This window comes from Vulpes lagopus, chromosome 10, assembly GCF_018345385.1.
Source record: "Vulpes lagopus strain Blue_001 chromosome 10, ASM1834538v1, whole genome shotgun sequence".
Lineage (NCBI taxonomy): Eukaryota > Metazoa > Chordata > Mammalia > Carnivora > Canidae > Vulpes > Vulpes lagopus.
This window is the reverse complement of record NC_054833.1, coordinates 37,608,798-37,626,200: the sequence shown is the minus strand read 5'-3', so window position 1 is coordinate 37,626,200 and position 17,403 is coordinate 37,608,798. Positions and strand designations below refer to the sequence as shown.

Genomic DNA, 17,403 nt, shown 5'->3' with positions numbered 1-17,403 from the left:
ACAAAACACTTAATGTCTTAATTGATCACCTTCCAATTCTCCCTGTCCTGTTTGTCTCATTCTCTCCAAGAGCTTGTGTGTGTGTGTGTATGTGTGTGTGTGTCTGTAGCTCTGTCTTGCTTTCTGTTTATCTTGTTTCTCTACTTAGAGAATTAGGGACCTAGGTTTCAGTTAATCTGAGACCAAGGAAAATGAAACAATAAATTCCTCACCTTGAAATTTCTAAGGATGTCCTGTAAAACTAGTTGGACCTTTCACAGACTAAGATTCTTAAGGACTAACTCTAACTTCCAATGCCCTCAAACTGGTAGATCCCATGCCACTGGTACTGCATCACTAAATAGGAGGCAAGAAGGAAGGGCTATTATGTATTTTTGGCAATGAACTTTTCAATCTGTTCTAATGATAATGCAATTCTCCTGAACCTCAACAAATGCAGTTGCATAAAAGCATTAAGGTAAAAGATCAACACCTCCATCACTCACTGTAAGAGCCAGAAGAAAACAACATTAAATTCAGACTATGAGACTTCTGGGTAAATATGTTAGGCTAAACACATGAACGCACACACACGGACTTCACTTCCTTGGCAAATCCATGCTAAAAATTACAGTAAAGGGTTTTTAGAGGGCATAAACAGAAAAACAGGAGGAGAGACAATAGTAATAAAAGTATGAAACCAGGAAAGCAGATCAAAGTTGAAAAAGACTCTAACCTAGTAAACTGGAAACTCAAGAATCAATGTGATTTATACTCCAGAATATCCAAAATGCTCAAGAATGATGAGGGCAATTGCCTCTGAAAATAGGGGTATAAGGGAGTGAGGGGGCTAAAAGAAGGACAACTGCCCTTTCACTACTTCCCAAAACATTCTCTCCCTTCCGTAAAGGGTAGGACAATGTCTCTAGAGTGAGGGACAAGTGGCTCTGTTGGGGGGCACAAAGCTGAATCAATACTGAACATGTGCGTTCTAAACTCAGAGGCCTCTATACTCAGACCTCTCATCTACCACATGGCTCCCAAAACATTGGGCCTCATCTTACAAGCAGGAGTTTGAAAAAGCCTCCTCTGGAGAATCCGACCAGCCTAAAATAAAAGCCTTAAAAATTCTGACTTTAGAGGGTCTCCAAATGAAGAACTCAACCACATTATCATAGAGGAAAGCTCACAGTCAAAAGTACACACACGCACACACACACATAGACCCCACCGCCGTGTATTCAGAGCTTCCTTTTAGCCTTTTCTCATAAACATGAGCAAACAATGGAGAACTGCTATGCATCTGTAGAGATCACTGAGGAAACCCACTAAAAAGGAGGAGAGGAGAAGGAAATTAAAAGAGGTCTGGGAAGTCAGAAATGTAAGATACATGGCACCCGGGTGGCTCAGTGGTTTAGCATCTGCCTTCAGCTTGGGGCGTGGTCCTGGGGTCAAGCCCTGCATCCAGCCTGCTTCTCCCTCTGCCTATGTCTGTCTCTCTCTCTCTCTCTCTCTCTCATAAACAAATAAATAAAATCTTTTAAAAAAACACACAAAGAATAGAAATCTTTGTAGAATTAATTCAAGAAAACTTTACATAACTGAAAGTTTTCAGACTCAAAGAGCCTATGGAGGATCCAAAACAATGGGTACAAACAGGCCTCCAACCAAGGAACACAATTGAAAAGTATCAGTCCATTGGTTACAAAGAGTATCCTACAAGCTTCCAAAAAAGGAAAACAAATTAATAAATTCAACAAGATACACAAAGGATCAAGAATCAAAATGCCTTTAGACCCTCACAGCAGTAATTGGTAGCCTATTAATAAAAACAAATCAAATGATATTTTTTAAATTATTCAAAAGTATTCAAAAATAACTTCCAAACTTAGAATTCTACACTTAGCCAAAATACTAAGAAAGCATGTGACTAGAACCAAGATTTTTTAGAGAAGGATGAACTCAAAACATTTACCTTTCACAATCAGGAAACTATAGGAGACAGTGCTCCCCCAAAATGAGAGGGTAAACCAAGAAAGAAGAAAATGCAGGAAACAAAAGTAAATGAAAAGGAATCCTAGGATGGAGGGGAAGAGAGTGACAGTGACATAAAATCCAGAAGTGAGCAGACCAGAGTCTCTGGGAGAGATTCGTTCAGGAAAACAAAACCTTAGCAAGAGCAATTGGGAGTCGGCTACAGACAAGTGGTGAAGAGTTTGGAGTTAAGTTGGCCACAAGTACATTAAAAATTAATAAGACATTAATTCCAAGAGGAAAAAAAGGAAGTCTTTTTTTTTTTCTAAAGATTTTATTCATTTATTCATGAGAGACACAGAGAAAGGCAGAGACACAGGCAGAGGGAGAAGCAGGCTCCCTGCCCAGGACCCCAGGATCATGACCTGAGCCAAAGGCAGATGCCCCACCACTGAGCCACCCTGGTGTCCCAAAAAAAGGAACTCTTGCAGGAAAAAATACGTGGCTGAATGGAGAGTCAGACATACATACCATAATAATCTAAACAAAACCCTGATACGGAGGAAGAAATGAAGAGGGTGCACACGTATGTGGTGGGAACAGGGAAGAAATAACTAAATTTTCATATTTTATGGCATGAAGTACTAGATAATTCTTAAAACAAAAATACCAAAAAGCAGCAATTAAACAGTTACTAAGAAACACGAAGACAAATACGAAAAGAATCACCCAGTACTGGAAAGCAGTTGCCTCTGTAATAAAGAGAACATAGAGTGGCCAAGGGACTGCTTCTTTTTACAATAATTCTCCTACAACTATTTGACTTTATAAACAATGCACGTGGGTAAATGATGAAACTCAAATCTTTAAAATTAAATGGAGAGAACTTAAGGAAATAAATAGATGGGAAAAGAATAGAACAAGTATGAGTTTTTTGCCTTTAGCATATAAATTATTCCCATTTGAAAATCAGGCTAAAGAGCCACCCTTCTATCCTTATTCCCATTGCTTTCTACAGTTTATTTTGCTTTCCAAATCAAGCACTGAGAAAGAATAAGGACTATCTGGCCATTCTTTTAACTTTGGGCTAGAATATTGGCAAGTGTACTTAATTACTCTATATCTGTAGCGACGAAAGCTAGGGAGAGAATGAAGGTCACAAATATTCAAATAATCCCTAAGAATTCTGTCAATTTTTTTTAAAGATTATTTATTCATGAGAGATACAGAGAGAGGGGCAGAGACACAGGCAGAGGGAGAAGCAGGTTCCCCGTGGGGAGCCCAATGTGAGACTCCATCCCGGGATCTGGAATCACACCCTGAGCCAAAGGCAAACGCTCAACCACTGAGCCACCCAGGTGTCCCCCTATTAGTCAATATTTTTAAACAACTTTTATTCTTGTTACAGAGATACAGTCTAAGGTGTGCCTTTTTTAAAACCAAATTTTTTTTTTTAAAGCTTCAGAAAAAAAGCTTAAATCTTGGATTTCCCTGGTAGATCCTTTACTGGCAACTCAGTCTCTTAATAGGGCACCCATAGATTTGAATTATATACCGCCCCCCAATTATAGCATTTATATCCGCCAGGGAGAACAGAACCCCTGGGACAGGAATGGAGGCAAGATAGGAAAGAGGGAGAGAAAGAATATTCTAAATGAGGTACCCTCAATGCAACTCTATGGCCCTATATGGCCCTATTTCGTCCAAAATCACCATGCCCTCGCTTAGTCCACACAGGGCAATGACAAAGGGAAAATAAGATAAAGTTATTTTTAAAACTCCTTAGAAAGGGACATGGTAGGGGTGCCTCAGTGGATCAGTTGGTTAAGCATCTGCCTTCAGCCCAGGTCATGATCCCAGGGTCCTGAAATCCAGCCAGGTTGGGCTGGGCTCCCTACTCAGTGGGGAGTCTGCTTCTCCCTCTCCCTTTGCCCCTCTTCCCCCCAGCTTGTACTCTCTCACTCACAAATAAACAATCTAAAAAAAGGGGGGACATAATAAACCCTTGTAATGATAGTGATGGAACACAGGACTAATACCTTTTAGTTACCCACATTATTACTGTTGCAGTCCTATGAAGTATAGAATCAAGAACCAACTGGATATGTTCAGATCTATATTGTAATTCATTATCTTCCTCTAGCACTTTTCATCCAAGATCTCACAATAGATACTTTCATATCCCATATTTCACATCTCCTCACCACTCTTAACTTAAAGGACACTCTCCTCATATTTCTGATGCCAAGTAAGAGAAATCACATAATCCTGAACCAAAGGAAGATTAGAATTGAAGTCTTCAAGCCAAATCATTTAGTCAGTGGCTATGATGCTAAATCCAGCTGCAGCTACACAATTTTGTAAAGAGAGTAAGAAAAGAAGGCTCCGAGAATTATAAATGAAATCATGGAGGGAACGTTTCCTAGTGTACACCCTGGGAATTCTAAGACAGGAGGAGTAAATAAAATGGAAAAAAATATGTGTCTTTAGGAGGAGGAATTAAAACCAGAAAGTACAACGGAGAGAATCTGGACAGAAAACAGGAAAATGATATCAATTATTTTTATCTCCTAAATATTTATTGGAATGATCTCGGACCTCTACATGTATTAATTTTGTAACTCATCAAATTAATCAGTTGTAAGACAGTGAGCAAGTTAATCTCTCAGACTCTCAGTTGCCTTGTATAAAAAGATTAAGCCAAATTTTTTGTTATATTTTTCATCCTACTCGATGTATGAACTTCTTTGAAAACATCCCAGCAAGTAGTTATTCAACTTTGGCTTAAATGAAAAAGGTTAAGGGGCTCAGTACCTCTTCAGAGAGCCAGTTTAAATTTTAGATTGCTCTTCATCAAAAGTTTTTCCATAAATTGATTTAAGATTTTACTAGGTAACTTCCAGCTCTAATTTTAAATTTTTACAACCAAAATTACTATGCAAAATCTTTTCCTCTACATAATACAGTGACAAATAGCAACCCCCCCCATCACTTTTATCATAGCATAAATTAGTGGTAAAACAGGATCATGAAAATTGGCTTCTAGTCTGAATTCTATTTAACATTGACAAGGCATTCATCATACCTGGATCCTAATTTCTTCACTTATAAAATGAAGGGCTTAGATTTTGTTAAAGGTCTCTAATACTGACCACTCTTTCCTGACCACCGATCAGTCCTTAACTCCAGGGATGTCACTTTGCTGGAGACTTCCTTAATGAATAAAAGAATAACCTTTTCATTTTCTTGTTTCTCTTAATTCTTCTAATTGTTATAGATATATTTCTTTAGAGTTCATGAACTGAAATCTTCTTAGTGAGATGACAAATAACCTTAATAAGTTGGAATTTATAGTTCTTTCTTACAAGAAGGAGATCGGATACTAGGCTCTTAAGGATTAGAAAGAACCAAATCGATTTACCTTCTCACTAATGAAGAACCATAACAGAGCCCTTCGGCACCTAGTGTTTTGCTTTCCAGCTTCTGCTCAAACTTTTCTAGTGAAAGATGCTTAGGATTTTCTGGACTTAGGTTGTTCTATTGAAGGAGGGCACACTATCTGGCCTCCAGATATGGGAGGTATGCAAATGTTGTTCCAAAATCTGTTTCCCTGCACCACCCATTGGTTCTGGTTCCGCCTCCTTTAGCAGAGCTGCTTAGAGAGACCCCTTGATACTGAGTAGCCCTGCAACCACTCAAATACAATTATCCTAATGTCCTCTCCCACCCCTCCCCAATACTTGGCTTCTCTAAGCTAAAAAGCTCACACTCTTTTGTGTTTTCCACACCTTTTACTACCCAGGTTCTTGTAGACTGTATGAATTTTAGCTTGTCAACAGCCTCTTTAAATGTGATGCCAAGAACATGACATAAATGTAAAATATTTCCTTCGCTCGTTATTTCCACACACGTATTGAGCCCAACTCAAGAAGACCAGGGAGTCACCGCTTCAACTAAATGTGTTTATTGCACAATTCTCTTAGCACCAAAAAGCATTCTTGCTTGCTCTGTGCCTTCACATATCTTTATCTCTAGTTACCAAACACATGGATATGAGCCAATCCTCTACCTTTTGAAGTGGTGCCATGGATTCCAATTAATTATTTCTTAGTGCTACTATCTGCTAATATTGGGGAGAATGGGATGTTGTCCATTTCTTATGTTCTTAGGTCATGTGAGCAGAAATAATATGAAGAGTCCCTCTCTGAGAGGCTGTGAAATGAAGTCCATCGCAAACAGAATTAAGAACAAATCTGGAAGAAATTATTTACTACATTTGGGATTACATGTAAGATGATGTGCCCACCTTGGCTATTTTCAGATGTTTTTGCCTCTTGAGAATCAGACTAGGTCTTTAATATATCATAGTGAATGTGGCTTCGTCAGATCTTTACCACCAAGTCAAGCTGAACTGAGGCAAAAGCCTAGGTAATTCAGATAAAATACCTCTTCAGCCTATGGAGGCTTTGATCGGTATTGAAGGCCAAAAACAAACACTGCCATCATGTTACATTAAATTGAAACTAAATTGTGTCTATCCTCTACTATCATCACTAACCCGCTGAGCATTAAAGAAAGAAGAAAAAGAAAGAAAGGAAAGGAAAGGAAAAGAAAACCAGGAGAAGTTTGCTATTGAATTGTTTGCCATCGATTTCAGGGAATACGGTCTGATGAGAAAACCGTGCCACAGTGAGTGTGGCTGGCACTGCAGGTGTGAGCTCTTCCCTTCCCACTTACTCTGGCCAGGAACAGCCACAGAGGGCAGAACAAGAATCTTTCCACGTTTCACTCATGAATCAAAGACACAGCCATTCCCTGGGCTCCAGGGTTCATTCTGCCTCCCATCAGGCAGAGCTGTGCCCACACTACCAACGTTACCTATTTCCTTGCCTTTTCAAAAGATCATGAAATGTGCCTAATCTCTGCTCTCAGAGCCAAAAATAAAACCTGGAATCTTCTTGTGAAGACAGGAAAAAGATATCAATATCTGGAGCTTTGGGGCTTGTGTTAAGCATCTAATTTAAATATTTTTAAATGTCCTCCAAAAACGTATTACTACTCAGCTTAAAGTTTCTCCCCCAAATCCCTTTAAGTAGCTCTTCTTCCTAGTATTAAAAGAATCTGAGATTCCCCCCTTTGTGTAGTAGTATCTACTTTCCCTTCCAATAGTCAAAAATCACTTTTTCCTCCCATAACCAAGTCTTTTGTCTTATTGTAAAGCACTTGCCAAAAATTCCTACCTTAAAAAGGTACTGTCATTATCTGAACAGGGAGTCAGGAGAAATCTCTCCTCTCCAAAACCTATATCAATGGGAGAGGTGTTCATACAAAGTGATAGGGGCAACCAGTGCATTGTTACAAGAAAACAGTGTGTTGGACAAAGAAATGAACAAGGAGTCAAAAGAGATTGGGGGCGGGGGGGGGGTTCCTGCTTTGGCTGTTAACTAGTACTAATTTCATAGGTGGATCCTTCAGTCTTGCCAAACCTCGATTTCCTTAACTACAAAAGGAAAAAATAATCTTTGTTGTCTAGGATTCACAAGATCTTGATTGATAACGAGCACTTTGGAAAATCCAAACAGGCTATACAATGCTTATGTTCTTAAAGCAATAACTTGATCTCCTAAATGATGCGGACTGGATAGGGGTCTCACCCTGACACTTATCCTTGCCTAAGTTAATGTTTCCTGGAACACACCTGTAGAAAAAAGAGAAGAAGAAAAAAGAATTCCTACAGCTACATTCATAGAATTTAGAGGGATATTTAGGATTCTCTTTTAGAAAAAACAAGGAAACAAAAAGATTAAATGTAACCCAAGCTCACAGGGCCATTGTCTCTATAATTATTATTCATCATTGGAACCCAAGGGTCAGGACTCCACTTAGCCACACACTCTTTGCCAGCCTTCCTGGGCTCACTTACCTAAATGCACAACCAGAACCAAAGGAAGATCGGAAGCTGAGGTCGCCTCTGGCACGGCCGCTAGCTCTGATAAGTGTCCTGGGTGTGCAGCGTCATCACACAATTTATTAGCATAATTTCAAACTCTAGATATCAAGGGATTCTGTCCCTTTGGTATTTAAAAGTAAAAAAAAAAAAAATACCATTTGGGTGACCTTCCCCACACAGGTGGAACCCAAGACTATTAAACGATTAAAAACAGAAAAACCGGGGTGGGAGTGAGGGGATCTGTCAACGAAAGGTTATTAGCCCTGTTCACTCCTTTCGGGAACAGGGCGCTGCCTGGGCGCAGGGGAGGGGGACGCCCAGCAGGACGCGTTAACAAACGATGCCCCGGAAACTCGGTTCGTTCCCAGTTTTGCGCCGCGAGCCCTTTTATTCTCTAGAGAGACTGCAAGCCCCGGGGAGAGCGCCGGAGACCTCCTAGGGGAAAGGGAGGGGGGCGGCGCGCTGGGCCAGACTCTGCCCCTCCTCGAGAGGCCACGCACAGGTGCACGTCCGAAGGGGGTGCGTAGTTAGCTGGCATCTCGCTACAGCTCCGCATTCCCTAAAACGCGGTGAAAATGAGCATTTCCGCAGCCCGAGGAACGCTGATTCTTAAAACCTCGGCAGCGCACGGGGCGTGTAAGAAGACTTGCGGGGCAGGTGCAGCGCGGTCGGGAGGCCGGGGTGGGGGGTGCGTGCGGGGTGGATGTGCCCGGGAGCCGAACCGCAAGCTCAGGAGGGGACCAGTGGCCGGAGCGGATGGAAGCGGCTGGAAGCGCCGCCCTCCTGAAGTGGGCCTGTGGCCCGAGGCTTTGAGCTGGAGATGGGGGCGGGGGGACCCCAGCGGGAGGGTAGCGGCCGGGAGCGCGCGGGAACGTCCTGCACAAACATCCTAAGCATCTGGCTGAGGCTCCACCTGGACGCCCGCCGAGCGGAAGGCCCGCGCTCCGGGTCCCTTACCTGCAGCCAATCGGTCTACGCAAGGAAGGGCAAAGGGTCCGGGCGGCGAGGTCGCGGAGCCTGGACGGCGGAGCGGGGGCAGGTGGCGGAGGACAGGGCCGAGAGGGTCTGCGAGCGCGGCGGACTTGGGGAGCCGAGAGCCCGGGGTCCAGCTGGCGCCACGTACGACGCGGAGCGCGGGAACCAGGCGGCGCAGGTGCACGCGGGGCCGCGGGGCGGGGGGCGGGTTCGAGGGTTGACAGGTGTGTTTTGTTGGTGTCCCAGGAGCGGAGCTCCGAGGCCCGCGTCCCGGAGCCCGAGGGATGCGCGCCCCGCCCCGCCCCGCCGCGTCCTCCCGGGCCCCCGCCCCGCGGCTCAGAGCACGTGCGGCCCGGGGCCCAGCTCCCCCTCGTCCCCAATGTCCACCTCGTCCTCCGGCTCGGTCAGCACGAAGGGGCCGGCGGGCAGGCCCAGCCGAGCCTCGGCAGAGGCGGCCTCTGGGCCGCGGGGGCTGCCCTCGGGGCTCTCGGGCCCGTCTGGCGCTTTGGGCTCATCCTGACTTTTCCTCAGCTGCTTTTTATGCTTCATCCGCCGGTTCTGGAACCACGTTTTCACCTGATTTCAGGGAGAAAAAAATAAATAAATACAACCGTGTCATTCCTTCAGATCCATAGTTGCCAAGATCTGAGAGATGGCTGGCGTTAGGAAAATGGGCCGCAACCCATTCACGAATTATCCAAGAGCTGTGACAGTCTCATCCTCATCCTCGGGTGAAATCAGCCCTCCACCGCTCGCAAGGGATCGTGTAGGTTGAACAAGAATCAGGCATCCTAAAGCTCCTGGAAGCAACTGTCCAACATAACGATAATGGCCAAAATGGTGTGCTTTGTGAACACTAATATTGCTGTTATTTATAATTACTAATGGTAGGTGCGACTGGACGAGTGGCCTTTATGTTTAACTTACATTCTCCCAATTGGGGCCTCTAAGCACCGGATCCAGCAGGAGGATGAGAATCAACCTTGCTGGTTCTCATCAAAGAGAAAAGTCACGGGCACCTGGCTGATGATTTCACAGCACTCTGGGCTCCGGGGTACAGAGAATATAGGAGAGAGGAAGTGGAGGGAGTTTTAAGGTTGCAGGTGAATAGCATCTGGAAGATGGAAACAGTCCTCCTCCCGCTCAGGACAGGGCAGTAAGGAGGAGGCCTACATTACAGTGGGGGAGTGGGGAGGCTGGATCTGAGGGCTTGCGGCTGTGAGAGACAATATAATAATAATAATAATAATAATAATAATAATAATAATAATAATAATAATATGCTTCCCTGCGCGGGCCTCTCTCAGGAGAAGAACCCGTCTAGTCTCCTTATTTTCCGGCAGCCCCGGCTTACAGCCCCAATCGATTGATGGATCGATAGATCGGAGGAGAGCAGTGGGGGGCGACAACGGATGGTTCTCAAACTAAGAGTGATCCTCAGGGTCACCGAAGCACTTTCTCCTCCCGGCCCCGAGCTCCGGCAAGAGATGATGCTTCGGGAAGTCTGACCTGAGGATGGAGGTGTCCGTACTTTTCCTAAGGATCTTTGGAGAAGCCTGGAATAAAGGGGAAAGGGGTCGCCCCCACTCGAGAGCTCCAGCTCCGCACCGGGCGCGGAGGTGGAAGGAGCCCGAGGAAAGAGAAGCGGGGCCCAGGAACTGCCCCGTCTCGGGCCCACCTGCGTCTCGGACAGGCTGAGCGCCGTGGCCAGCTCCACCCGCTCCGGCGTGGACAGGTAGCGCTGGATCTCGAATCTCTTCTCCAGGCCCGAGAGCTGCGAGTCCGAGAACACCGTGCGAGCTTTGCGGCGGCGGCAGTGCTTGCCCGGCAGCTCGCTGTGCTGGGGGTGCGGGAAGAGCGCGGGCACCGGCATCCCTGCGGAGAGAAAGGCGGCCCGGGGGTAGAGCCGGCGCCCCGCGCGCCCCGGTCCCGCGCGCCTCCCTCCGCTTCTTGCCTCCGCCGGTCCCCTCGTCGCCCCCACGGCTTCTCCAGCCCCTTCTCCCAGGAACCGCAGGGCGGGGGGAATTTTAAAATCACAAGAATAGCGCTTGGGGATCTTTATCCGGCGGCTCATCTAAGACGTACAAACAATAAACAGTAAGTGGAATGGAAAAGAACATTTCAAAATCGGAGGCCTTCAAAAAAAAAAAAAAATGTGCTCTTGGAAAGACTCTGCCGGCGTCCGCCAGCTAGCAGTCAGTCCTCTGGTGCGCCTGCCCAAGTTTTCTTGCAAACGTCGGCTGGTCCACGAGCTGCTCCGCCCAGCCACCTCTCCTCCATACCCCCGACGACACTCCGTCTAGTTCTGCGGCTAGTAGAACCAGGAAGGTGGCCTTGCCTCCCAACCTCACTAAAAAACACCTTTTTTTCTCTCTCTCGAGTTGCCCCCAACCTCCCGCCTGCTGCCAAAGGGAACAGATCAAAACTCTCTCCTCCAGAGCAAGAACGGAGAGGCAATTCCCGCCTGGCACGTTCCTTATTGGTTGTGGCGTCCTGCTGGGGACCCCATCTCTAATCGAGTCCTCATTCTTTTCATATTCTTTCTCTCCTACTCTTAAGAGAAGGATGGAAGCGCTTTTCCCCCTGACCAGGTCCGGGGAGACCTCTCTTGTCCTTCCTGACCTCCGCATTTATTACGGGGTCTGAGACACACCAAGTAAACCGCTACAAACATCAATTTCTCCCAATACCCCTGGGGAAAGGAAACGAGCAATTGTGGCATCGAGGGCTTTGGCCACTGCTATGGGGGGGGGGGGGACATGGGTGCAGCCCAGAAGGGACTGTCCTGAGTCAGGTAGTGAGGAGGCCAACACCAAGATGCAGGCTTCAATGTAGCTTGTACAATTGCCCTGCCAACCTAGTGCCTCAGAATCTGGGTTTTACAGCTTCATAGAAACTTTTAGCTTTTGCTATAGATTCCGGAGCACACATTTCACAAACTGTCTCATGTGTTTCCATGGCTTTCGCCTGGAGGGGGTTGTTTTCCTGCCTGAGCTCTGCATTTGGACTCAATGAATTATTATATTTCAACTGGAATGAAAATGCCGAAGAGGGAAGCTACGAGTGTGGCCTTTCAGAGAGCGGCAGGAAAAGTCTGGGTATTTCCTCACATCTCCCAGTCCCAGCCACCTTACTGGCCCCCGGGTTTTGTCATTCATGGAAAATCAAAATGCTACGGTGTGGGGCTCCTGCTCCAGCAGCTATCAGGGCAGAGGAGGGCAGCCGAGCCCAAGATTATGAGTTAGATGTTGAGAGTGCAGAGGGTTAAAGTGGAGCAGCGTCCTTCCCTCTCCCCCTCCACCCCTCACACACTTTTTTTTTTCTTACCCTTTCTCCCCTATTCTGGCCAGGTCAAACCTTCAGTCCTGGGAATATCCCAAACCCTCATTCACTTCTAAGCCCCTGCACTATATCCATGAAAGCTCTGCGCAGAGGTGAAGAGAGCTGGCCCTGCTGGAGCCTTTGGAGCTAATGAGCTGGAAAGTGGAGTTCTGCTCCACAGGGTGGGGTGGTCAGGGGTCTCCCTCAGAGTGAAGACAGACAGAGAATCAGAATTGAGAGCCGGGCTAAAGTGGCCAGGAGGACCAGGAGGAAGGAGACTGAGCACTATCCACCAAGAATGTTGTCAAAACCTCTAGCCACCTTTTGGATAGGAATGTTTCCTCCATTATAAAGCGTGTGGAGGGAGCATGACTTATCCCCCATGGGTTGGCATGCCTCCGGGGAGCTCTGCATGTCCTCAGCCTTATCCCCAATGTTCCACTGTCACTTAGGGAAGGAAGGCACCAAGCCAGGCCGAATCAGCTCTGGCCTTTCCTCAGCTCCATCACAGGCATGTCTATGCTGGGAGACCTGCTCTCACTCCCCAAACCTGGAGGCCCCTGTACTTACCCGAGGTGGTGAGGAAATAAGGGTGGTGGTGGTCTCCCTTATGCAGAGGGTGATGAGGGTGAGGAGCCAGGAGGGTGGGTGTGGGCATGAGGGGGTAGCCATAGTCTAGCAGAGGCACCCGGGAGGCCAGAGAGCTGGCGAAGTGGTCAGGGGCCATCTCCCTTAGCGGCTTGGGCTTGTGCAGCAGGATGTCCTCAATGAAGAAGGACGTGGGCCTCTGAGAAGACGCCGGGTGTAGCGGGGAGGTGAAGTTGAGATTCATCTTGAGCCAAGCGTCTGCCACAGGGCGAGAGCCGGGGACGAAGTGTAGGAAGCAGGCAGCGTCTCAGCAAGCCTGGTGGAGAGCGGACGACCCTCCGAGGCTCGGAAACCCCGAGGCTCCCTCCCCGGCCTGGGCTACCCCGGGGGCTGGAGAGGCGAGAAGACGAGCTCCTGGGTAGGTTGGGTCTATGTGTAGAATTGGCAGCTTCAAGAGGGGAGCTGGGAGAGCCAATGGCAAGGCTGCCAGCGGCGAAGGGGAGGGTGCGGTGGGCTCGGGGCGGGGCGGGGCGCTGTCCGCGGTGCTGAATACGACTGGCCGGGCCCGGGGCGAGCGCCAGGTTGGTTTTTCGACCTCAGTTTGAGCTGCTTCTGCTTTTTCTTCTGTCAGGCATTTTAAAAGAAAGCTAAAAAGAACACGTCTCTGTCATTCGACAGACTCTTCTTTAAGAGAGCAAAAAGCATTTAAAGGGCCCCAAAGCAATAGGGATAAGGCACTTACCTTGGCATTTAGGCCTGGGTTTTCCAAGTTTAGAGACACGGTAGCGGGATGGAGAAGGGGAGAAGTGAAGAGAAAATCTATATCTGCTACACCCAACTTCAGTTGCTGGCTGAGGCACGGAAGAACTGTTGAGGAAAATAAATAAAATGCGGATGACCATTACATTCTTTACCTCAGTTAGAGAGGGTGGTATGAGGAAAGTTCTAGCTACATTGGTCAAATAATTTGGTCTGTGTAAGTATGTCCAGAGCTACTTCTTAATGCCATCTTCCAACTCCTCCCACATTTCCCTTACTTCCTCCTCACACAGCTTCCCATTTTGCCATACTACCACCTTCAACCCTAACCCACCAAAATAATTGTACTAGATTTTTGTCTCCTGTTCTTTCCCAGCCTTTCATTCTCCTCCCTCCCAATCTTTTGTTTTTGGTTGTCTTTTTTTTTTTTTTTCCTGTTTGTCTCTTTCTAATCTGTCACATTTATTTCCCTGGAGTCAATTTGCTAAAATTAAGGTGATCATCTACAGCACAGCAGGGGTAATTTCAGCTCGCATCTCTGAAAATTGCTCTAATTATTGATGTTAAACTCAGGGAAATTAAAAGAAGCCACTTCTCTTCCATCTCCCCATTTTTAAGCTCTAATTTGTTGAAATCTAGTCGTCATCACAATTCCAATCACTACTGCTAATAGTAAAAGTGTTTTAATAGAGACTGAGTCCTCACAACCCATGCTATTAGATAATTAGAGGAGGTGTTAGAAAGCCAAGTGCTAATCCTTGGGCGCACGGGTAGGATTTCCATCTGATCTAGCAGGTAGAACAAATTAATTACCAGAATCAATTAGGCCCCAAACTACAGTGGTCCAGGAAGTGGGAGCATCGTATTCTATACGGATGAACCAGTAAATGGTAAACAGATGAGGAGAGTGAGAGGACGAAGGAAGAAAGGGCGGGGGGGGGGGGGAAGTAACTTTAAAATAAGATCTTGGCAAGTAGGCATCTAAACGAAGTCAGAACGCTCTGTCTGGGAGTCTGAATTGTGATTTCTTTTTTGAAATGATGGTGATTAAAGACTGATAAACCCCAGAGCAGGCAGCCATGGAGAGGGGAAAGGAGTGGACTTTGAGGAGTCGATCCTCCCTCTGTAGCCCGGGTCTATTGATCTTCCGCTAGAGGGAAGATCCTCTAGCCCCTTCCCGGGGCTAGAGGGAAACTGAAACCAAGGGAACTCGTAAAGTGGCGCCGGGGGTGACAGTCTACACTATACTGATGCCCACTTCCCTCTCAGTGAGAACTTACCCTGCTGAGTGAAAGCCAAGCCGTCCAGTCCCCTAAGGCCCTAAAGGCTGAGCACCTGCTGAGGGCGTGACAGGTGTACAACCAGACTTTGGCCTCAGTAAAGAGCCTAGCTTTGCCCCGGTGCTCTCTAGGCTCCGTCCCTACACACACCATGGGTACAGATTTGCACCCAGCCTTGGGGTGGGATTTAAACTTCACTCCAGAGCAGAGACTAACTTCTGTCTGGGAAACAGAAATCAAGATTATTGAATGTCCCTCTGGGTGCAGGAGTAGAAAAACAAAGTCTTTGGGTGACTGCTACTTTTGAGCCAAGGCACTGCAAACCCTTAGAATTTAGCCCTACACATGCACCAGGGTGTTCTCGGGGTCCAGAGAAGGGGAGGGAAGGGTAGACCGCCCGCTGGGTCCTTACCCTCCCCCTTACTTCACATACGCTGGACTCCGCTCCCTGCTCGCCCCCAAAGCTGAGGCTAGGTCTTCGGGCCCCGCTCCCTGGAGGAGACGTCTCGCTTTTTCTAGCTCTGCTCACGCTGAGCTCGCTTTCCGGAGAGCCGAGCGCTGAGCGCCACCGAGGGAGACTTCAACGCATTTCCCTCGGGAACCCGATTCTGCTGCCTTTGCCTCGGCTCCAGCAGGAACCTAAGACGTAAGAGAGGAAGGGAGGAAGCTGGATAGCTATGGAAAGGAGCAGGACCTCGGGGATTGTAGGACTAGGAAAACTTCCCCTTCCCGTGTTTCTGCAACGCAGAGAAACAAAGCTGGGAGGCGGAGAGGACCAGCCGCCCACACCGAAGCAGGCCCCTGGGGACGCGGAGGCGGGACCAGGGGATCGGAAGTGGAGGCGGAGACAGGGATTCCTCTGTCGCCACCCTTTTTCAAGGAGGGAGAACCCCTTCTCCCAGGATGCTCAAATAATCACAGCTGAGGCTTGCCTTGGGCGCTCTGGGACGTGAGTCCTGCCTGCGAGTAGGCAGGCTGTACAGGCAGGTCTTGTCCTGGAGAAGTGCCTGTTGGGTCCTGGCCGCAGACTCCTCCTGGAATTATTGCCCACCTTCTCGGGGAAATGGAGACGTCAAGAAAGCTGGCAAGTTTCTCTGCAGTGGTGGGGCTACTGAGCAGAACCCAATCTCTATCCTCCCCCTCAAGGCCCCAGGCATGGCCCATCCTACTGCGTTGGAGTGAAGGAGGCCCCCAAAGATGTTCAGCCTCCTCTTAAGGTTCAATTCTGGCCTGTCCTACGGGAGGAGGAAGAGGCATTCCAGAGCCTACAGGGTTTTCCAGTCACCTAACCCAGCCCCTTCAGGGCCCAAACCCGGAATGAGTAAAAGCTATATTTTTTCAGATAACTTGTAAACAACTTGCCCCTTAAAAGCAGAGATGTTTCGGGGTGCCTGGGTGGCTCACAGGTGAAGTGTCTGCCTTTGGCTCAGGTCCTGATCCTGGGGTTTTGGGATCCAGTCCTGCTTTGGGGTCCCCTCAGGGAGCCTACTTAGTCTCTGCCTACGTCTCTGCCTGTGTGTGTGTGTGTGTGTGTGTGTGTGTGTGTCATAAATAAATAAATAAAATCTTTGAAAAAGAAAAACCAACAACAACAGATGTTTCATTGTCTGGATTATCTCTAAAGTAGAGACCAGCACTGGCCAACAATGTGAGTCACACAGGTAGTTTTTAATTTTCTAGTAGTCACATTTAAAACATAGGAAGAAACAGGTGTAATATTAATGTATTTCATTTAGCCCCAATATACCAAAAAAAATTCAACATCTAATCAATATAAATATATTAATGAGATTTTTTTTGTATTATATTTTTAAGATTTTATTTATTCATGAGAGACACAGAGACAGAGAGAGAGAGAGAGAGGCAGAGACACAGGCAGAGGGAGAAGCAGGCTCCGTGCAGGGAGCCCGACGTGGAACTCCATCCCGGGTCTCCAAGATCACACCCCAGGCTGCAGGCAGCGCTAAACCGCTGTGCCACAGGGGCTGCCCTTTTTGTATCATTTTTTAATACTAAATCTTCAAAATCCAGTGTGTATTATATACTTAGTGTACATCTCAATTTATACTACCCATATTTTAAGTGCTCAATAGTTACACATGGCTACTGGTTACCTATGGGACAGCACATGGCTAGTTAATTGCCATAATCCCTTTTACCCCTTTCCAATGTAGATAGGCATACATAGAAAATGGAAAGCAGTTGCAAAAGCCAGCCTAGCACTTTCTTATGCCTGCCTTTTAATCATGCATTACATTCAATTATTGTAAGCATTCATTGAGCATCTACAATATACCAAGCTCTTCACTACACACCTTCCCAAGCTTTCTCCAAGCTTTAGGAGATTAAATGATATACTCACATTACATTTATTGTTGATTCTCATTTGACTAAAATCTGTCACCTAGAAACAGCAGGCTGGAGCTGTATGCTGGGCAGACATGTAAAACAAGATCCTGAACACTGCTCTGAGCAAAAAAATAAAGATCAAATGTATTTCTGCCCCCACCCAACCCCCAAGACCTGATAGAGCTCCTACTATGGTCTTAACTGGAATTATGAATTCCAAGAGGAAAA

At 46.9% G+C, this 17,403-nt stretch overlaps 1 protein-coding gene across 7 annotated transcripts in view; it reads right to left on the bottom strand.

The window, feature by feature from the left end:
* Positions 1-5,089: 5,089 nt before the first annotated feature.
* Positions 5,090-17,403, bottom strand: part of BSX (brain specific homeobox) — a 71,524-nt gene continuing 59,210 nt past the window's right edge. For 3 of the 7 annotated variants that reach the window (XR_005990087.1, XR_005990090.1, XR_005990089.1), the window contains 4 exons: positions 13,530-13,654; positions 12,770-13,434; positions 9,806-10,753; positions 9,341-9,454 (listed from right to left, as the gene is read on the bottom strand). Coding sequence is in view for 2 of the 7 variants with exons in the window: in XM_041769809.1 (XP_041625743.1) it covers positions 8,857-9,012; positions 9,266-9,454; positions 10,557-10,753; positions 12,770-13,031 (804 nt within the window). In the remaining 5 variants the exon portion in view is untranslated. Of the gene's footprint in view, positions 9,455-9,805; positions 10,754-12,769; positions 13,435-13,529; positions 13,655-15,250; positions 15,466-17,403 lie in introns of all 7 variants that reach the window. The other 4 variants (XR_005990091.1, XM_041769809.1, XR_005990088.1 and 1 more) reach the window with 4 other exon arrangements.